This window comes from Electrona antarctica (genome assembly GCF_951216825.1).
Source record: "Electrona antarctica genome assembly, chromosome: 1".
Lineage (NCBI taxonomy): Eukaryota > Metazoa > Chordata > Actinopteri > Myctophiformes > Myctophidae > Electrona > Electrona antarctica.
In genome coordinates this window covers 4,069,151-4,092,185 of record NC_136806.1, presented here as the reverse complement: position 1 = coordinate 4,092,185, position 23,035 = coordinate 4,069,151, and the positions used below count along the sequence as shown (strand labels likewise).

At 45.1% G+C, this 23,035-nt stretch overlaps 1 protein-coding gene across 1 annotated transcript in view; it reads left to right on the top strand.

Annotated features, from left to right (window-relative positions):
- The window catches only part of astn1 (astrotactin 1), a gene marked incomplete at its 3' end in the record, with an annotated part of 1,033,675 nt that overhangs the window by 357,138 nt on the left and 653,502 nt on the right, over positions 1–23,035 (top strand). Inside the window, exons 19-20 of the mRNA XM_079507194.1 lie at positions 4,071–4,265; positions 17,836–17,963. Of these exons, the coding sequence (XP_079363320.1) occupies positions 4,071–4,265; positions 17,836–17,963 (323 nt within the window). The remainder of the gene's footprint in view (positions 1–4,070; positions 4,266–17,835; positions 17,964–23,035) is intronic.

Here is a 23,035-nt window from a genome sequence, read left to right as displayed (position 1 = left end):
AGGTGTATTGAAGACAATACATATATGTATGTTTGACTGTAGGTGTATTGAAGACTATACATATATGTATGTTTGACTGCAGGTGTATTGAAGACTATACATATATGTATGTTTGACTGTAGGTGTATTGAAGACTATACATATATGTATGTTTGACTGCAGGTGTATTGAAGACTATACATATATGTATGTTTGACTGTAGGTGTATTGAAGACTATACATATATGTATGTTTGACTGTACTGTAGGTGTATTGAAGACTATACAGATATGTATGTTTGACTGTAGGTGTATTGAAGACAATACATATATGTATGTTTGACTGTAGGTGTATTGAAGACTATACAGATATGTATGTTTGACTGTAGGTGTATTGAAGACTATACAGATATGTATGTTTGACTGTAGGTGTATTGAAGACAATACAGATATGTATGTTTGACTGTAGGTGTATTGAAGACTATACATATATGTATGTTTGACTGCAGGTGCATTGAAGACTATACATATATGTATGTTTGACTGCAGGTGCATTGAAGACTATACATATATGTATGTTTGACTGCAGGTGTATTGAAGACAATACAGATATGTATGTTTGACTGTGTTCTAGCTGTATTGAACATGTATGTTTGACTGTATTCTAGGTGTATTGAACATGTATGTTTGACTGTATTCTAGGTGTATTGAACATGTATGTTTGACTGTATTCTAGGTGTATTGAACATGTATGTTTGACTGTATTCTAGGTGTGTTGAACATGTATGTTTGACTGTGTTCTAGCTGTATTGAACATGTATGTGTGACTGTGTTCTAGCTGTATTGAACATGTATGTTTGACTGTGTTCTAGCTGTATTGAACATGTATGTGTGACTGTGTTCTAGCTGTATTGAACATGTATGTTTGACTGTGTTCCAGCTGTATTGAACATGTATGTTTGACTGTGTTCTAGCTGTATTGAACATGTATGTTTGACTGTGTTCTAGCTGTATTGAACATGTATGTGTGACTGTGTTCTAGCTGTATTGAACATGTATGTTTGACTGTGTTCTAGCTGTATTGAACATGTATGTTTGACTGTGTTCTAGCTGTATTGAACATGTATGTGTGACTGTGTTCTAGCTGTATTGAACATGTATGTTTGACTGTGTTCTAGCTGTATTGAACATGTATGTGTGACTGTGTTCCAGGTGTATTGAACATGTATGTGTGACTGTGTTCCAGCTGTATTGAACATGTATGTTTGACTGTGTTCTAGCTGTATTGAACATGTATGTTTGACTGTGATGCAGCTGTATTGAACATGTATGTTTGACTGTGTTCCAGGTGTATTGAACATGTATGTTTGACTGTGTTCTAGCTGTATTGAACATGTATGTTTGACTGTGTTCTAGGTGTATTGAACATGTATGTGTGACTGTGTTCTAGCTGTATTGAACATGTATGTTTGACTGTGTTCCAGGTGTATTGAACATGTATGTGTGACTGTGTTCTAGCTGTATTGAACATGTATGTTTGACTGTGTTCTAGCTGTATTGAACATGTATGTGTGACTGTGTTCTAGCTGTATTGAACATGTGTGTTTGACTGTGTTCTAGCTGTATTGAACATGTATGTGTGACTGTGTTCTAGCTGTATTGAACATGTATGTTTGACTGTGTTCTAGCTGTATTGAACATGTATGTTTGACTGTGCTGCAGCTGTATTGAACATGTATGTTTGACTGTGTTCCAGCTGTATTGAACATGTCTGTTTGACTGTGTTCTAGCTGTATTGAACATGTATGTTTGACTGTGTTCCAGCTGTATTGAACATGTATGTTTGACTGTGTTCTAGCTGTATTGAACATGTATGTGTGACTGTGTTCTAGCTGTATTGAACATGTATGTTGGACTGTGTTCCAGCTGTATTGAACATGTATGTTTGACTGTGTTCTAGCTGTATTGAACATGTATGTTTGACTGTGTTCTATCTGTATTGAACATGTATGTTTGACTGTGTTCCAGCTGTATTGAACATGTATGTTTGACTGTGTTCTAGGTGTATTGAACATGTATGTTTGACTGTGATGCAGCTGTATTGAACATGTATGTTTGACTGTGTTCCAGCTGTGTTTAACATGTATGTTTGACTGTGTTCTAGCTGTATTGAACATGTATGTGTGACTGTGTTCTAGCTGTATTGAACATGTATGTTTGACTGTAGGTGTATTGAACATGTATGTTTGACTGTGTTCCAGCTGTATTGAACATGTATGTTTGACTGTGTTCTAGGTGTATTGAACATGTATGTTTGACTGTGTTCTAGCTGTATTGAACATGTATGTTTGACTGTGTTCCAGCTGTATTGAACATGTATGTTTGACTGTGTTCTAGCTGTATTGAACATGTATGTTTGACTGTGTTCTAGCTGTATTGAACATGTATGTTTGACTGTGTTCCAGCTGTATTGAACATGTATGGTGGACTGTAGGTGTATTGAACATGTATGTTTGACTGTGTTCTAGCTGTATTGAACATGTATGTTTGACTGTGTTCTAGCTGTATTGAACATGTATGTTTGACTGTGTTCTAGCTGTATTGAACATGTATGTTTGACTGTGTTCTAGCTGTATTGAACATGTATGTGTGACTGTGATGCAGCTGTATTGAACATGTATGTTTGACTGTGATGCAGCTGTATTGAACATGTATGTTTGACTGTGTTCCAGCTGTATTGAACATGTATGTTTGACTGTGTTCTAGCTGTGTTGAACATGTATGTTTGTCTGTGATGCAGCTGTATTGAACATGTATGTTTGACTGTGATGCAGCTGTATTGAACATGTATGTTTGACTGTGTTCTAGGTGTATTGAACATGTATGTGTGACTGTGTTCTAGCTGTATTGAACATGTATGTTTGACTGTGTTCTAGCTGTATTGAACATGTATGTTTGACTGTGTTCTAGCTGTATTGAACATGTATGTTTGACTGTGTTCTAGCTGTATTGAACATGTATGTTTGACTGTGTTCCAGCTGTATTGAACATGTATGTTTGACTGTGTTCCAGCTGTATTGAACATGTATGTTTGACTGTGTTCTAGCTGTATTGAACATGTATGTTTGACTGTGTTCTAGCTGTATTGAACATGTATGTTTGACTGTGTTCCAGCTGTATTGAACATGTATGTTTGACTGTGTTCTAGTTGTATTGAACATGTATGTTTGACTGTGTTCTAGCTGTATTGAACATGTATGTGTGACTGTGTTCTAGCTGTATTGAACATGTATGTTTGACTGTGTTCTAGCTGTATTGAACATGTATGTTTGACTGTGTTCCAGCTGTATTGAACATGTATGTTTGACTGTATTCTAGGTGTATTGAACATGTATGTGTGACTGTATTCTAGGTGTATTGAACATGTATGTTTGACTGTGTTCCAGCTGTATTGAACATGTATGTTTGACTGTGTTCTAGCTGTATTGAACATGTATGTGTGACTGTGATGCAGCTGTATTGAACATGTATGTTTGACTGTGATGCAGCTGTATTGAACATGTATGTTTGACTGTGTTCCAGCTGTATTGAACATGTATGTTTGACTGTGTTCTAGCTGTGTTGAACATGTATGTTTGTCTGTGATGCAGCTGTATTGAACATGTATGTTTGACTGTGATGCAGCTGTATTGAACATGTATGTTTGACTGTGTTCTAGGTGTATTGAACATGTATGTGTGACTGTGTTCTAGCTGTATTGAACATGTATGTGTGACTGTGTTCTAGCTGTATTGAACATGTATGTTTGACTGTGTTCCAGGTGTATTGAACATGTATGTTTGACTGTGTTCTAGCTGTATTGAACATGTATGTTTGACTGTGTTCCAGGTGTATTGAACATGTATGTTTGACTGTGTTCTAGCTGTATTGAACATGTATGTTTGACTGTGTTCTAGCTGTATTGAACATGTATGTTTGACTGTGTTCTAGCTGTATTGAACATGTATGTGTGACTGTGTTCCAGGTGTATTGAACATGTATGTTTGACTGTATTCTAGGTGTATTGAACATGTATGTGTGACTGTGTTCCAGGTGCATTGAGGACTACAGACGGGGGCCAGACGGGCGGTCGTGCCAGCCTCTGTCCGAGGTCTGCACAGAGGGCCTGGACTGTGGCGAGACAGCTGACATCCCTGCCAACCAGACCGTGTTCGGAGACCTGTTCTACGGATACAACAACCACTCCAAGGACATCTCCACCGGACAGATCCTCAAGGCCACCTTCAGGTATACCGGGGGAAGACGAGCTGCGTGCGTGTGTGTGTGTGTGCGTGCGTGCGTGCGTGCGTGCGTGCGTGCGTGCGTGCGTGCGTGCGTGCGTGAGTCCACCAGAGTGCTCCAGACTTCCCTCTCCAGAGCAACATTAGTGACTTCCTCCTGGGGGATTCCGAGGCGTTCCAAGGCCAGTGAGTCGATTTCCTCCAACTGCGCCTTGGTCTGCCCCGGGGTCTCCTCCCAGTGGGACGTGGTCCTTGGTCTGCCCCGGGGTCTCCTCCCAGTGGGACGTGGTCCTTGGTCTGCCCCGGGGTCTCCTCCCAGTGGGACGTGGTCCTTGGTCTGCCCCGGGGTCTCCTCCCAGTGGGACGTGGTCCTTGGTCTGCCCCGGGGTCTCCTCCCAGTGGGACGTGCGTCGAGGACCTCCCCTAGGGAGGCGCCCGAGAGGCATCCTAACCAGATGCCCGAACCACCTCAGCTGGCTCCTTTCCAGGCGAAGGAGCAGCTGTTCTACTTTCTTTCTTTTTCTAAATATTGACTGAAGACCAGTGCAATATTGTAGGGTCCATTTGAACAGATGCATTGCAGCAGCCAGCGATGTAAAAGCAGAGATCCAGGGTTTGAAACGGACCGCCTCGTTGAGGGAAGAGATGCGATTGGTGTGGATAGGAAGGAGTGGCAACGAGCCGACTGACAGCTGATTAACCCATTTTGGGCGGGAACCCCTTTTGGTGTTAGCATTATGTTATGCTTTAGCTATTGAAAAATAGCAGATCTACAAGCTCGTAGCGCGCCACCGAGTGGCGCGCTACGAGCTTGTAGGTCTGCTATTTTTGAAAAATCGATGAACGACTGACATAGAAACATAGCTTTTTCAGAAAACTGTCAGGATGTAGAAGACATTTATAGAATCTGATCAAAATGGGTTAAAGCTGAGGCGTAGAGATGACTCCTGTGTCCTGAATGAAACTAACACAATGCTTAGTTTGTATTCATACTGCAACATATTTACACAGACAAAAGAGTCAAGATTACTATAGTGGAAAAGGGGAGGGGAGGAAATAAAAGTATTCCTTTTCAGATGTCCATGGTGATTAATCCATTTTGGACTGAGGTCGATAAAAAAAGGCTTCTAAATCCTAACATTGTTTCTGAAAAACCCATGTTTCTATGTCAGTGGTGCTCAACCTTTTTCATGTCAAGGACCCCCAGAATTATCTCTATTGGGCCACGGACCCCCATCTCAAAATATGTAGTTCCAGGGACCCCCCCAGAAGCCAATATTTTAGTTAAAAATGTTCGCTCTGAAATATATATTCAAAGATTTGCGCCACATTTTCACGACTTTTCAAAAACAGCAGACCTACAAGCTCGTAGCGCGCCACTCGGTGGCGCGCTATGAGCTTGTAGATCTGCTGTTTTTCAATAGCTAAAGCATAACATAATGCTTGAAACACCGAAAGGGTTTCCCGCCCAAAATGGGCTAAATGTTATAGACAAAAGAAGAGAAGTTTACCGACCCTGTTTGGAGGTCCGTTAGGCGGTGTGGACGGTGCTTTGACGTGTCGGTTAATTAACGTCGTCCGCTTGCTGAAATTCTGCCCGCTGAACCCACGGCGCCAGGAGGTCAGGAAAATTGTTGGCGGTTGTGGAATTTATTTCGGAGTCGTGCCTGTTCTTTTTTCTGCCCTGCCCGGCCGGGGGTCAGCTCATCTTGGCTGCCCGAGGGGTCAGCTCATCCAGACTGCCCGAGGGGTCAGCTCATCCACTCAACACATACATCATAACAGTGGCGGGGGAGAGAGAGAGAGGGAGAGAGAGAGAGAGAGAGAGAGGGGGTGGGGGGAGAGAGGGATAGAGGGGGAGGGAGAGGGGGAGTGAGTGGATGAAGCAGGAAAGTTAATAACATCAAGAAGCTAAATCTCAAATGCTCTGATCTCATTTAGAAAGGGAGGAGAGGAGAGGGTATGAGGCAGACTTTGAAGAGCGGCAAATGGTTTGTGCACAGGCAGGCAGACTAGATGGTGATGTGTGATGGGGCTGCCTGCCTGCCTGCCTGCCTGCCTGCCTGCCTGCCTGCCTGCATGGCTAATGGGAGGCCCAATTATACCATACGGCAAGTATACAGTGAATTACTGTACACGTGACCGGGAAGCCTGCTGCCTGTGTGCTGCAAAAAAGAGCTTAATCCTTTTCGACCTGAGATCGATTCTACAAAATGCCTAAATCCTGACCGTTTTCTAAAAAAAAGATTCCATGTCATTCGTTCTCAAACATTTTCATGTCAAGGACCCCCAAAAATATATGTCATTGGCCGCCGACCCCCATCTGAAAATATGTTGTTCCAGGGACCCCCCAGAAGCAAGGATTTGAGTGTAATAACGTTCGCTCTGAAAGAATATATTCAAACATTTCGGCCACATTTTCACGATTTTTCAAAAAATAGCAGACCTACAAGCTCATAGCGCACTCGGTGCCGCGCTATGAGCTTGTAGATCTGCTATTTTTAAATCGCTAAAGCATAACATAATGCTTACAACACCAAAAAGGGTTCCCGCCCAAAATGGGTTAATTTATTCGACCGGATGAAAGTTTCAATGCAAGGCAAGACGAGGTTTTATTTGTATAGCGCTTTCCAATAACACGGCAATTCAACGTGCCTTATACACAGAACATCTACTGTAGCAGAGGAAACACAATTATGAAAATGACATTAGGATCACAGTGCAGAAAAGAAAAGAGAAAGATAAATGTAACGTACTGTATTTTACTTGCCTGACCAGGACCTGAGGTAATCACATTTCGTTCTGTGCTTGTATGGAATGACAATAAAACTCCTTGAACCTTGAACCTTGTAAATCAATCAAAGGCTGCGGCAACCACAAAGGTCTTTAGTTCTGTTTTGAAATAAATAAGAGTGACCGCGGGCCTGCAATGTAAAATGATTAAATGAACACAAAAAAAGAAGAGAGGGAAATATAGCCATGCCACGTCGTGAACTCTGACTTCATCAGAGAGCTGTGGTCGTCCAAACCTTTGGGCACACCTTGGAGTGCTGCAGGCCTGAGAAACCCTTGACCTCTTCACACCTTGGAGTGCTGCAGGCCTGAGAAACCCTTGACCTCTTCACACCTTGGAGTGCTGCAGGCCTGAGAAACCCTTGACCTCTTCACACCTTGGAGTGCTGCAGGCCTGAGAAACCCTTGACCTCTTCACACCTTGGAGTGCTGCAGGCCTGAGAAACCCTTGACCTCTTCACACCTTGGAGTGCTGCAGGCCTGAGAAACCCTTGACCTCTTCACACCTTGGAGTGCTGCAGGCCTGAGAAACCCTTGACCTCTTCCACACCTTGGAGTGCTGCAGGCCTGAGAAACCCTTGACCTCTTCACACCTTGGAGTGCTGCAGGCCTGAGAAACCCTTGACCTCTTCCAGTAGGTTAAGGAATAGTTACAAATGGATTGGCCCTTTTAACGTTGAACAACGAGGATAATCATGCCGCTATAATAATAGTACAAAACTTAAATGGAAGTTCCTGCCGCGCTCCTATCTCACTGTGTATGGAAGTCCTAACGAGACAATCTGCACCATCGCTTGTATTAGCCCATTTTGGGCGGGAACCCCTTTTGGTGTTTTAAAGCATAATGTTATGCTTTGGCTATTGAAAAATAGCAGATCTACAAGCTCATAGCGCGGCATGCCGCGCTATGAACTTGTAGGTCTGCTATTTTTGAAAAATCGTGGAAAATGTGCCTCAAATCTTTGAATATATATTATTACAGAGTGAACATTTTAAATCAAATCTTTGCCTCTGGGGACGTTCCCTGGAACAACATATTTTCAGATGGGGGGTCGGCGGCATATTACATATCATTTTTGGAGTTTTTGGAGTATCTTTTGGAGATACAGAAACATATAAAGGTTTTTCAGAAAACTGTCAGGATTTTGAAGACATTTTTACAATGTTTGACGACAGGCCTAAATGGGTTAGTTCAGAATGTGCGTGGCGTGTATTATATAGTACTGTATTCTGCAGCTTCAGGAACGCTATGGCGTGGTGATAATAACTTGGTGATAATAAGGCAGCAGCTGTTACGCAGCTCCGGATATGCCATTGTAAACACGAGCGCTCGGCAATTAGAATGAAATGCTATTACCGCTAACAGCTTCACACACACACACACACACACACACACACACACACACACACACACACACACACACGAGTTTCCGTCGATGCGCCGCTACTTAAATCGTTGCTGTTGATGAAAGTGTACAGTGCTTGCGCACGCACGCACGCACGCACGCACGCACGCACGCACGCACGCACGCACGCACGCACGCACGCACGCACGCACGCACGCACGCACGCACGCACGCACGCACGCATGCACGCACGCACGCACGCACGCACGCACGCACGCACACATGCACGCACGCACGCACACATGCATACACACACCTCTCACCCGTTGTGTCTTGCCCAACTCAAGAGAGAGAGAGAGAGAGAGAGAGAGAGAGAGTGTAGTTATTATTCTGCTTCATGCCCAACGCCAGCCGTGGCGCTCAAGACCTTTTTCCCTGGCACCTCTTCAGAAAGCCCCCCCCCCCCCCCCACCCGCTGTGGTGCCACAGAGCATCTGTCACCGTCTCACAGTCAGAGTACGTTCACATGACATTGTTCAACCCATTTAAATCCTAACAGGGCCATACACTCCATATTTGGGCATAACCTAAATATGGCTTCGTCCCACCGTATTCTGACATCATTCTGACATCACCACCACAGGTATTGCAGTGCCCGGTGCAGTGGAGTCGGTCGGACCCACGGTTGTCCAGAACCGCCCCAAAAAGGCCTCTGCCCGGTCTCTGGACAGGCCCCCTGCTCAGTGTCCACACTGTATATGGAGCTGGCCTGACATCATTCCGACGTCTGCATATTTGGGCATGCCTGACAAAGAACTCCATATATGGGCATAAAAGGGACACAGACATAATATCTGGGTGGGGCATGCATTTCCAACTTGCATCGTACCAAGTAGGCCAGTGCCCAACGGGTACCGCTGTAGAGGCTCCAACGGGCACCGCTCTGGTTACATAAAATACACAAATGCATTAAAATACTATATCAAATGCATTCCCATAATAACACAGCAACAGGTGGAACTATTTAAACATGTTCCTATTTAAAATGTCCACAGCATTTGGCACAAACTAAGTCTTTTAACCCTTCTCTTCTGCTAATTTCACTCCTGCCTGATGGTAACAAGTCAAATTTATGGCACATGCACATGCACATGCACATGCACATGCACACACAGATAAACAACTTCAACAAAGTAGCACTGATCCTGCCCCCTTGATCCCTTCTGGAGGAATACCGCCGATGCCCCCGAAACACTTCTCATGTTTTTAGAGCAGGTTGGGTTCCATGCCATGGCCTCGCGTGGCACACACGCATTATTTCAAACGTGCTGATTCCACATTCTTTCATCCTGCCTCCTGTGTGTAGACGCCATCTAGGACAGAAATTGTTGAGAGATATGAGTGTGGCCCCCCTGCTGAGGGTGGGGGGGACGGACTGTATCTGTTCAAAGACAGTGTTTCCAAAGACAGCAGCCACTCTCTGTCAACAAGGCCCCATCACAGCATCCCCAGAGCAGCGTGGATTGGATTTCGGTTCATGATCTTTATTTTTTTGCGACCACAGGTCTATGAAAATGTGCAATTCCCGTCAGTCAGTTGGTTGGTTGGTCACCCCAGGCATTGGTATATGGTCATACATAGTGTGTCGCTGGTTTATGTGTTTCACTGACGAAAACCGTGTAAATGACGACTAAATATTTTGACAATTTCGTCAACATTTTTTTTTTTTAAATAGACTAAAATGTTAGGGAGGGACTAGTGGAGAAGAGATCCAGTAGAACTAAATGTCAGGGAGGGACTAGTGGAGAAGAGATCCAGTAGAACTAAATGTCAGGGAGGGACTAGTGGAGAAGAGATCCAGTAGAACTAAATGTTAGGGAGGGACTAGTGGAGAAGAGATCCAGTAGAACTAAATGTTAGGGAGGGACTAGTGGAGAAGAGATCCAGTAGAACTAAATGTTACGGAGGGACTAGTGGAGAAGAGATCCAGTAGAACTAAATGTTAGGGAGGGACTAGTGGAGAAGAGATCCAGTAGAACTAAATGTCAGGGAGGGACTAGTGGAGAAGAGATCCAGTAGAACTAAATGTCAGGGAGGGACTAGTGGAGAAGAGATCCAGTAGAACTAAATGTTAGGGAGGGACTAGTGGAGAAGAGATCCAGTAGAACTAAATGTTAGGGAGGGACTAGTGGAGAAGATATCCAGTAGAACTAAATGTTAGGGAGGGACTAGTGGAGAAGAGATCCAGTAGAACTAAATGTCAGGGAGGGACTAGTGGAGAAGAGATCCAGTAGAACTAAATGTCAGGGAGGGACTAGTGGAGAAGAGATCCAGTAGAACTAAATGTTAGGGAGGGACTAGTGGAGAAGAGATCCAGTAGAACTAAATGTCAGGGAGGGACTAGTGGAGAAGAGATCCAGTAGAACTAAATGTTAGGGAGGGACTAGTGGAGAAGAGATCCAGTAGAACTAAATGTCAGGGAGGGACTAGTGGAGAAGAGATCCAGTAGAACTAAATGTTAGGGAGAGACTAGTGGAGAAGAGATCCAGTAGAACTAAATGTTAGGGAGGGACTAGTGGAGAAGAGATCCAGTAGAACTAAATGTCAGGGAGGGACTAGTGGAGAAGAGATCCAGTAGAACTAAATGTCAGGGAGGGACTAGTGGAGAAGAGATCCAGTAGAACTAAATGTTAGGGAGGGACTAGTGGAGAAGAGATCCAGTAGAACTAAATGTCAGGGAGGGACTAGTGGAGAAGAGATCCAGTAGAACTAAATGTCAGGGAGGGACTAGTGGAGAAGAGATCCAGTAGAACTAAATGTCAGGGAGGGACTAGTGGAGAAGAGATCCAGTAGAACTAAATGTTAGGGAGGGACTAGTGGAGAAGAGATCCAGTAGAACTAAATGTCAGGGAGGGACTAGTGGAGAAGAGATCCAGTAGAACTAAATGTTAGGGAGGGACTAGTGGAGAAGAGATCCAGTAGAACTAAATGTTAGGGAGAGACTAGTGGAGAAGAGATCCAGTAGAACTAAATGTTAGGGAGGGACTAGTGGAGAAGAGATCCAGTAAAACTGTCAGGGAGGGACTAGTGGAGAAGAGATCCAGTAGAACTAAATGTCAGGGAGGGACTAGTGGAGAAGAGATCCAGTAGAACTAAATGTTAGGGAGAGACTAGTGGAGAAGAGATCCAGTAGAACTAAATGTTAGGGAGGGACTAGTGGAGAAGAGATCCAGTAGAACTAAATGTCAGGGAGGGACTAGTGGAGAAGAGATCCAGTAGAACTAAATGTCAGGGAGGGACTAGTGGAGAAGAGATCCAGTAGAACTAAATGTTAGGGAGGGACTAGTGGAGAAGAGATCCAGTAGAACTAAATGTCAGGGAGGGACTAGTGGAGAAGAGATCCAGTAGAACTAAATGTCAGGGAGGGACTAGTGGAGAAGAGATCCAGTAGAACTAAATGTCAGGGAGGGACTAGTGGAGAAGAGATCCAGTAGAACTAAATGTTAGGGAGGGACTAGTGGAGAAGAGATCCAGTAGAACTAAATGTCAGGGAGGGACTAGTGGAGAAGAGATCCAGTAGAACTAAATGTTAGGGAGGGACTAGTGGAGAAGAGATCCAGTAAAACTGTCAGGGAGGGACTAGTGGAGAAGAGATCCAGTAGAACTAAATGTTAGGGAGAGACTAGTGGAGAAGAGATCCAGTAAAACTGTCAGGGAGGGACTAGTGGAGAAGAGATCCAGTAGAACTAAATGTTAGGGAGGGACTAGTGGAGAAGAGATCCAGTAGAACTAAATGTCAGGGAGGGACTAGTGGAGAAGAGATCCAGTAGAACTAAATGTCAGGGAGGGACTAGTGGAGAAGAGATCCAGTAGAACTAAATGTCAGGGAGGGACTAGTGGAGAAGAGATCCAGTAGAACTAAATGTTAGGGAGGGACTAGTGGAGAAGAGATCCAGTAGAACTGTCAGGGAGGGACTAGTGGAGAAGAGATCCAGTAGAACTAAATGTCAGGGAGGGACTAGTGGAGAAGAGATCCAGTAGAACTAAATGTTAGGGAGGGACTAGTGGAGAAGAGATCCAGTAAAACTGTCAGGGAGGGACTAGTGGAGAAGAGATCCAGTAGAACTAAATGTCAGGGAGGGACTAGTGGAGAAGAGATCCAGTAGAACTAAATGTTAGGGAGGGACTAGTGGAGAAGAGATCCAGTAGAACTGTCAGGGAGGGACTAGTGGAGAAGAGATCCAGTAGAACTAAATGTCAGGGAGGGACTAGTGGAGAAGAGATCCAGTAGAACTAAATGTTAGGGAGGGACTAGTGGAGAAGAGATCCAGTAAAACTGTCAGGGAGGGACTAGTGGAGAAGAGATCCAGTAGAACTAAATGTCAGGGAGGGACTAGTGGAGAAGAGATCCAGTAGAACTAAATGTTAGGGAGGGACTAGTGGAGAAGAGATCCAGTAGAACTAAATGTTAGGGAGGGACTAGTGGAGAAGAGATCCAGTAAAACTGTCAGGGAGGGACTAGTGGAGAAGAGATCCAGTAGAACTAAATGTTAGGGAGGGACTAGTGGAGAAGAGATCCAGTAGAACTAAATGTTAGGGAGGGACTAGTGGAGAAGAGATCCAGTAGAACTAAATGTCAGGGAGGGACTAGTGGAGAAGAGATCCAGTAGGACTAAATGTCAGGGAGGGACTAGTGGAGAAGAGATCCAATAGGACGTGCCTCAAGGACCTCCCTAGGGAGACGCCCAAGAGGCATCCTAACCAGATGCCCGAACCACCTAAGCTGGCTCCTTTCCAGGCGAAGAAGCAGCGACTCGAGTCTCTCTCGCGTGACTGAACTTCTCACCCTATCTCTAAGGGAGATGCCAGCCACCCGTCGAAGAAAACTCATTTTGGCCGCTTGTATTCGCAACCTTTCGGTCATGACCCACACTTCATGACCATAGGTGAGAGTAGGAACGAAGATTGCTCGGTAGACAGAGAGCTTTGCCTTCTGGCTCAGCTCATCTGTAACATTCACTCTCTCATGTTAAGTTTAGCACATGCGTAGTTCACTCTTAACTGCAAGTGAAAAGTGCTTCCTTGCGCAGTCGCGCACAGCGCAGATATAGGTACACATAGAACTGTACTGACTGCTGCTGCTCATTCCATCTGCCTGCGCTGCACGTTCTATGTCAGCTATATCTATACTGACTGAGTTATTCTTCGACGCACGACGGTTTAGTTGAGCCGCCGAGCTACAAGCCCACAGCTGCAGTGCAGAGTGCAGAGCTACAAGCCCACAGCTGCAGTGCAGAGTGCAGAGCTACAAGCCCACAGCTGCAGTGCAGAGTGCGTCCCGTCACGGAGCTACAAGCCCACAGCTGCAGTGCAGAGTGCAGAGCTACAAGCCCACAGCTGCAGTGCAGAGTGCAGAGCTACAAGCCCACAGCTGCAGTGCAGAGTGCGTCCCGTCACGGAAGAGACTTGTTGTATGTTTGTAGATCGGTGATTGACATGGAATGCATAGTCAATATTTTTCCATATTTCACTTAGCAAACTCTTAGCGGTACCTCAGTCACAGTAACGGCGCTGCTGTCAGTAGCGAATGCAACAACTCAGATCGACTCATCTCGTTGCCAATTTGAGCGCTCTGCTAATGCTGACAGCTGGAAACTCTTAGAGTTGCTCTCAGGCTGCAAAAGTGACAGATGCTGGAATCCAGAATCAACACAGACGTATCCTAATGAACCTCGTGCTCCGTGATTTTGGGGGCCGCAGATCCAGTAATTGCCGACGTTACCTTAAAATAGACATATTATGCTAATATGGGTTTGATGCTCAACCGAGCAATAACATTTTGTATGAGGAGGGGAAAAAAGCCAATTAATCAAAAGCAAAACTTTGTTCCCCACAGAGTCGGATGAATTAAATATCAGCAGCCTCGTCCCAATTATTCCCCCCGTCGCCTCTTCAATCAAACTTTAGATAAACTTTGTTTTAACAGTTCAAGCAGCTACTTTGATTTGTATAAACCTAATTCCCATGTTTCTACTGTACTCACAGGTGACTATTATGGTGTTCTAAATGGTAAATGGTGCATTTATATAGCGCCTTTGATGGCGCTTTACATTTCATTCACACATTCACACACACATTCATACACCGATGGCAGTGAAAACCATGCAAGGCACCAACCTGCACATCAGGAGCAATTAGGGGTTCAGTGTCTTGCTCAAGGACACTTCGACACTAACTCTGGGGGAGCCCGGGTTCGAACTGGCAACCTTAGCCTTACCATCCAGCCACTCTACCCCTGAGCCACCGCCACCCCACCGCCGAGTTCTCATACTCATACACCTCTACCGCACCGCCAGTCAATGACCATGCAAAGTAATCACCATTTCAGTCCTGTTACTTCCTTCACACACCTTTGTTTTGCCAGCAGAGACTCCTTTGCAGCCTGCAGTGACTGTCCTGGCAAAAATCAATGTCAAAGCTTTGATTTTCCCCAAAGGAAAGAGTTTCAGCTGGCATTGTGCCGTGATCGCATCGCACTAGACCAGGGGTTCTCAACGTTTTTGGCCGGGGACCCCCGGAAATGCTTTGGCAATGTCTCGGGGCCCCCGCCCCCTCCCGACCCCCAATATAAATTGACTGCTACAATAACCTTAAACCATTTTGGGCGGGAACCCCTTTTGGTGTTTTAAGCATTGTTATAATTTAGCTATTGAAAAATAGCAGATCTACAAGCTCATAGCGCGCCACCGAGTGGCGCGCTATGAACTTGTAGGTCTGCTATTTTTGAAAAATCGTGAAAATAGAATTAAAAAAAAATCTTTTTCTTTTTGAAAATATTTTGGGGACCCCCCAAAATAATTTGGCGACCCCCGGAGGGGTCGCGACCCACGGGTTGAGAACCCCTGCAATAGACCACACCTCATGTTACGACCGGAACTCCCACCGCGCAAAGTCGATAGGGATTGCGCTTAGCGCTAGGCGGCATCGTGCCGATTAACACAGAGCGGAAAATAGTGATCTTAAACGTGCAAAGCACTCCCAGTGCTTTGCACGTTTAAGATCACTACATGCAGTACTCCTGGTGAGAGCAGGAGTGGAACTGGTGAGACGTAGGAGGGGCCCGGACAGGAGGCAACCCACAGTTCCGGACAGGAGGCAACCCACTAGTTCCGGAGTGGTTCCAACGGATTGTGCAGCCCTGTCTTTCCCTAGTGGGTCTGATCGAGGGTAGCTACTGGGACGTAAGTCGGGACTTGATCACCCCGGCTGGGTCACCCGAGTGAGGGGTATGATGTTCGCGAGACCCGAAACCCAGATGACCTTGGGATACATCACTGAGGATACGTCCCAGTTGCATCCATGCGATGTATTTTCGTTCTACATGACAAATATGGTCTCATATTCTATTGTCCCAAATGTTACCGGAATGACTAAAGCACTCATTTGCTTCAATGGATCAAAAGAGCTAAAGTGTGTGGATCCACGTTGTGTACTAAAACCTTTGTTTGAACCTCTCCTGCAATTAGACAAGTGAATAATGGGGAGGAAAAATATGCAATGGAAGCCGACAGTCGTTTCAAACAAACAAAGAAAAACAAACCCAAACACCTCATCACATTAAATATGAATCACGCTACAACGGAACCATCAACATGAACATGACAAATACTTCTGCTGAGACTTGATGAGTCTTCTTCTGCAGACATCGTAACAACCCGACTCGGGGGTTGCAACACAAGGGAGGCACATAAGGGGCACAGTTAAAAGTATACAAAATATATTCTTTTAAAGACAAACTGAATTAACAACTTCAAACAGAACTTGTCAGTACATAATGAATGACCTTCAGTGTGTAGGACAGGGGCGGCGGTGGCTCAGGGGTAGAGTGGCCACTAGGGGGCAGCGGTGGCTCAGGGGTAGAGTGGCCACTAGGGGGGCGGCGGTGGCTCAGGGGTAGAGTGGCCACTAGGGGGGCGGCGGTGGCTCAGGGGTAGAGTGGCCACTAGGGGGCGGCGGTGGCTCAGGGGTAGAGTGGCCACTAGGGGGCGGCGGTGGCTCAGGGGTAGAGTGGCTGGATAGTAACCGCAAGGTTGCCAGTTCGAACCCAGGCTCCCCCAGAGTTAGTGTCGAAGTGTCCTTGAGCAAGACACTGAACCCCAAATTGCTCCTGATGAGCAGGTTGGTGCCTTGCATGGATAAAGGTAAGAATTGTCCTTTAATATAGGTATGGTTTTGCACACTCAATTCATAATTAACGTTCCAATTTTGGAGGTCTGGCTCATGGACAAAAAACTGGTTCTGAACTGAACCGGTTCCCAAACGGTGGAAAAGGGGGTCTTAGAGAGTTCTCCACCAGGGGGCAATTTTGAGTAGGACTACTGCAGTACTGACTTTTATTCTGGTATTTCCTGTCTTTTTGGTTAACTTCCTTTTCAGTTGAGTAGTAGAAGAAGAATATCAGGAAGTGGCTTTGTGCACTCAAACAGAGCATCAATGTGTCTCAGAGAGGCTGTGCTGCAGGCATTCCAATGCATTTCATTGATTTCCCTTTTTAATTTATGGAACCATCTGTAAGTACATATTGTTAGAATGACTTGGATAATGTACACATGTTTTTGGCTGGATGTTATATTGTTAGTTAAATAATAGCATGACAATATGTTTACAGTAATGTTCATAATATTTGCACTTGCAATTAATGATGCCTCTAATTCCTACATACATCCATTACTTACCTGAAGAGCACTGTAATAGTGTTATTTTGTGCCTATGACTGATGTCATACCTGTTTGTGATTTCAGTTTCACACTTCTTCATAATAAACCTGCCAATTACACACCTGTTACACACCTGCCTGTTCAACCCATTTAGACCTACCATCGATTCTACAAATGTCTTCTAAATCCTGACAGTTTTCTGAAAAACCCATGTTTCTGTCAGTGGTTCTCAAAATATTTCATGTCAAGGACCTCCAAATATATATGTAATTGGCCGCCGACCCCCATCTGAAAATATGTTGTTCCAGAGATCCATCTGGATCTCTTCTCCACTTGTCCATCCTTAACATTTTACTCTAGTTTTGATTTGGTCACACAGTTGTCAATATATAGTCTTAGTTTTAGTCATAGTGTAGTCTTTATTTAGCTTTTGTTTAGCTTTTGTCAGTGAAAAAAAAGGTAGCCCTTTAACCCTCGACAAGCCTTTCCTTTGTTGCTCCTCTCTCTCTCTCTCTCTCTCTCTCTCTCTCTCTCTCTCTCTCTCTCTCTCTCTCTCTCTCTTCTCCTAATTTCTCGCTCCCCGCCCCCCCCCCCCCCCCCCCCCCCCCCCCCCCCCCCCCCCACGCGCACTTTCGGTCCCCCCTCCTTCTTCTTGTTGGACGAGTGAGTAATGGCGTCTCTAAATTAAGGCTTCCCGCGGTGTCATCCCTCTTCATGGCAGGCAGAAGAACTTTGCCCGCGGCATCGAGCAGCAGCTCCCAGATGGCATGGTGGTGGCGTCGGTGCCAACAGAGGTTCAGTGCCACGAGGAGCTGTCGGATCCCGTGCCCGACCCCGGGTACCTGACAGGTAGGGAGGCTCACGCTTCAACGAGGCAACGATGGCGCCGCTCGTAACCAGCGGTGGTGCTTAAAGTACCAAAAGTAAAAGTACTCGTTGTGCAGAATGTCCCATTTTTTTTATATTTTTTTCGTGAATAGCAGATATACAAGCTCACAATGTGTCGCAATGTGGCACATTATGAGCTTGTAGATCGGCTATTTTCAAATGGCCAAAATGTATATAAGGCTGAAGTGGTTTCTCTATGTTTTGTCTTGATAATCAAAATCTACAAACTAACTGGCAACTAAAGTAGAGTAAAAGTACAATATTTGGATCCGAGATGTGTAGTGGAGTAGAAGTAAAAGTATTGGAAATACTCAAGTAAAGTGCCACAAAATTGTGCGTAAGCACAGTACTTGAAGTAAAATGTACTTGGTTACTCTCCACCACCACTGTTCACGGGCAACGTCGGCGTGCTCGTAACTCACAGCGATCTTCGACACTCGTTCATCAAACCAGTTGCTAAAGTCAACGTTCTTTTGGAGTGGAGGAAAGCCTGGGTGGTCCTTTGGGTGATCGATGGCTGTTAACGCCTGTCCCACGGCTGGAAACGCCTGTCCCACGGCTGGAACACATGGTGCACTGACACGGTTCTGTGGCAGATACACAGGAACACCTCAGACTTGTTCACGGTTAACAGAGCAGACAGTGGGCTCCATTATTTGACGAACACGGTGCGGGGCCGGTTTGTATTAATTTAACACAACTTTTGCCGGGGAATTCTTCAAAATAAAGGCGCTAGAGTGCCAGCAGATATGGCAGATTTTACTCTGAAAAGCCTCGCCTTCCGTTTCTTTCAATCGCCTGTATCTCCTATTCCTTGTCCCAGATGGAATTTTTGGTCAAAACAACGTTTCTTTGACGGCACAGAGCCGACGATGTGGAGCTCTCCAGAGCACCGGCATAGATCGATCTTGTAAACAAGGCCTTCCCAGGCTCCGTTGAGCTTACTAGGATAATTTCCAGTTGTTGCCTAAATTGTCTCTATATTTCGTCTTAGTTTTAATGTTGTCTTTTTTGTGGCTTCCGCCTTTATTTTATATTTTGTATGGAGGGACAGAGAGTAGGCTGACAGGAAATGGGGATAGAGATGGGGGGGAAGACATGCAGTAAAGGCCGTCGGGATCGGGAGTCGAACCCGCAGCACACTGCCAGACTGGATTACCAGCCAAGGTGCCTGGACCGCTGAGCCATGGCCCAGGCCTTAGTCTTAGTTTTAGTCATCACAGCTTAGTATGTATTTCGTTTTTGTTTCACTTTCATCAGTGGAAAAAAAAGGTACTCGTCATAGTTTTTAGTTGACAAAATCCACAGTGGTCACACAGGCCACAGCTGTACACCGACCGGCCCCCAGCTGGATAATGGATGGCTGGGTGATCCGGTTCATTCAGCAAAAAGCCCTCAAGAGAACCAGCTTTTTGAGCACTTGTGTTGTGTTGTGGTGTGTTGTGGTATGTTATAAAATCATTATATTTTTTCCTCCACTTCTGTGATTAAATTGACTGCGGTATTCAGTTGTTTGTTCCAGCGATTTAATGGATTTAATGGATTTAATGAATTTAATAAGGGCATTTCATAAGAGCACTGGAACAATGTCAAAACAAACCCATTATCTGTCTCCTTATCTGGCTGCCTCGGTTTGCCTTAAAGGTGTAGTGCAACGGAAATGGTGGACATTTTATTTTGACGTTTCAAACGGTTTCAAGTTGAAACACCGGTCTGAAGTTTCTGAACCAATCAGAGCGTTGCATCCCTTCAGGCGATGGGACGGTAGCTAGGGACGGTAGCTATGCTACACCAGTACGCATGGAGTGTGTTTGTTTACAAGTCAGATTGTCGGCCATGCTGTACCAGTTTACTGTTATGTGGCTTATTTCTACCCTATAATGTTTTCAGATACATATTTTAGCGTGGTGATTACATTGAAACCGAGTAATACACTGTCTGGATGTTATCTGGAATGGGAATAAAAACGGAGGATTTCTGTAATCAGTACCAGCTGTGTTGGACAGTGTTGGACGGATGGGGAATTAAACGGGTGAGCTTCATTTTTATTGGCTTTTATCGATGTGGGCCTCGACACGTCATCACACAGTATGTTTTCGTTGTCAGGAAGTAATTAAAAAAAATTGTTATGGACTTTTGATATAAAAACATCCATTGTTGGGTATGCCCATATGATGACCACATTATATGGTCTAAAAGTGTGAAATTTATTTTTCATTTCACTACACCTTTAAACTGTTCATTTAATGTTTCTGAATAATCTACACACAACAAGACAACAAAGGCAGTACAATCCTACGTGTAATCTAAAGAAGTGATGCGACACGTTTTGATAGACAGTTGTGTAGATCTGCTAATTTTGCCACACCGCCGAGTATAAATCGGGCATTTCAACGGCCCGCCAAAATACATTTCAGTCGACTAAATCTACAGTGGATTTAGTCATGACTATAGCACATCTCAAATGACTAAAATATGAGAAAAACTTAAATGTTTGAATTTCATCCAAAAGACTGACTAAAACTAGTAAACTACATAAACAATTCTGTCAAAATCAACACTGGGCCAAAGATGAGAGCTCAGCCCCCCCCCCCCCCCCCCCCCCGCCCTCTCATCCCTCCCAAAAATGGGATCTGTTTGATCCTGTGCCAGGCCTGGGAGGACTGCAGAGACACTGATCTTTTATTCTTTACTCCCATTTTTTTGTTTTTTCTCCTCCCTCCCTTCCTCCCTCGCTCCCTACCTCCCTTCCTCCCTTCCTCGCTCCCTATACCTTCCCATTGTCTTTCTTTGTTCTTGATTCCCTTTTCATCTATCTTCCCTCCCTCCCTCCCTCCCTCCCTTCCTTATCTCCATCTTAGGGGAAATCTGCTTTAGTGTCGCTGAGCATATATACCTGCTTTCCAATTAAATCAAGATGTATTTGCCTTTCAAAAGCCCCCCTCTTCCTTCCCCTCAACCCCCACCGCTGGAATAATTGATGGAGGTCCCTGGCCTCGTGATGAATGGCTTCCAGCCTTGGAGATGAATAGCAAGATGAATGATTTCACACGGCGAGGCGAGGCGAGGCGAGGCGGGCCGGGGCTGCATGGCTTTGGCTTTTGGTACAAGGAGTGCTGACTTTGAAGACAAAGCGCACTGACCATGGAAAGCTGATGCTAGCCCGGCCGAATCAGCAAGGAAGGACAACGAGCAAGCGAGCGAGCGGCTGTACGCCGCGGCCCGGTGGCCATTCTTCCTCCTCGCCAAGGCGTCTGCATGCCGCGGACAATTACCCAGGCCTGGCAATTAACTGCAGGTGCAGCGATAACGCTGATGGCGCTGCCAGGAGAGCTATAGGGAGCGGCAAGCCGAGGCTGCGTGCATGGGCTTGCGTCGAAGCGGGGGCGGTGTGTGTGTGCGTGCGTGCGTGCGTGCGTGCGTGTTGTGAAAAACGCAGGTGTGGTATTAAGGGGAGAGGACGGCCCAGCTGGACAGCCAGCATTTTCCCCGCCAACATCCACTAGCCAAGATAATTTTATTTCATTATTTTTCTTCACAGGAATCATATTTCACACAAGCTGAGAGAGGGCAAATGACTGCAGCGAGGGGGATTGATCAAACACATCACGGTTCGCCCATATTTAGTGAATAAAGAGAAGCCTTGAAGCCGCCGAGAACAAATTCACGGCCCCCCTTTGCACCTTTACACATAAACACCAGCGCTGTACCCCCGCGTGCCACAACCCATTAGTTCCGCTCGGAGACGAGGTTAATGGCTACATGGTACGTTCAGTGTGTGTGAGAGGAAACTGATTCATATCCTCATGCCAGCGATGCCACTGAGGTGCTCTGGCCCTTTGAGACATAGCAGTAAAAAACATCAGCCAATTTTCACGAATGCAAAGGAAAGGAAAACGCTGGGACATTTTGTATGCACACAAGCTGACAGATGACACGGCAGCGTTCAACCCATGCCCAAATAATAATGTTCATAATTAGTCTCCACCTAATATAAGTCCTTGGAGAAACGGCTCGGTTAATCACTTGGAAAGTAAAAGAAAAATAATAATATAAGTAAATAAATAAATAAACTTCCATCTAACGAATTGATAAAAGAATCGCAGCATTGGGGGCAGTGCCTCCATCTAATCTATGTATTTTGATCAAACACCTACACTCTGAGAAATGATTCAGAGAAAAAAAGCATTTTAAAAATGTAAAATAAGTAAAACTAAAACATATCCTTGGCGCTCTGGGCTTTCATGAAAAACACATAAAGCATGCCATGGCGGGTTAATTGTCTTGTCAGTTAAGTGCACTTTCATGCCAATACTTTTGTACTTTTACTCAAGTATACAATACAGACCACTGCACAAAACGCATGGAATACGGATGTGTATATTACAGGAAACTCCCGTTAAACTTTCCAACAAACTCCGGTAAACTCCCGAATTGTACCATCACACCTGTATATTACTGTATATTATCTGTATATGCTGCTAAACTTGAGGTTTACGGGAAAAATACAGTGCCCGTTAACTCCTCTTTTCACGCAGTGGACCTTGTACATTACTTGTAAAACAATTTGAGTACTTCTTCCATCCCTGGACACGTGACTGGACTGCAGGAGTTCCTTCTATACGGCTATTCAGGGATCCTTGGCATGACCAACGAGTCACGACCCTCCCAAAATAGCTGTAGCCTCTGGCGACAGGCCGCCTATTGTGATGGCAAAAGAGAGGGAAAGGAAGAAGCAAACAAACAATAGCTGTATCTAGTTCATTTAATTTGTATTTTTCCCTCTCCTTTCCAACTGGCCTCCCTGGACCCCATTTAGAAAAGCACCGGTGTGAAGGATTAGCAGAGCAGAGCGAGGATGCAATCCAGTCAAGTGGCACAAATTAAAACTAGTGCTAATGTGTCTTTGTTATAGCAACTGATAAAGTACCATCACAACATGTTGGTATTCATCAGCACCGCTAGAACAACCTTGTTGCTGCTGCTGAGCGGTGGGCGTTGTGATGATCAGTGTTGCATTGGATCAGCTTAAA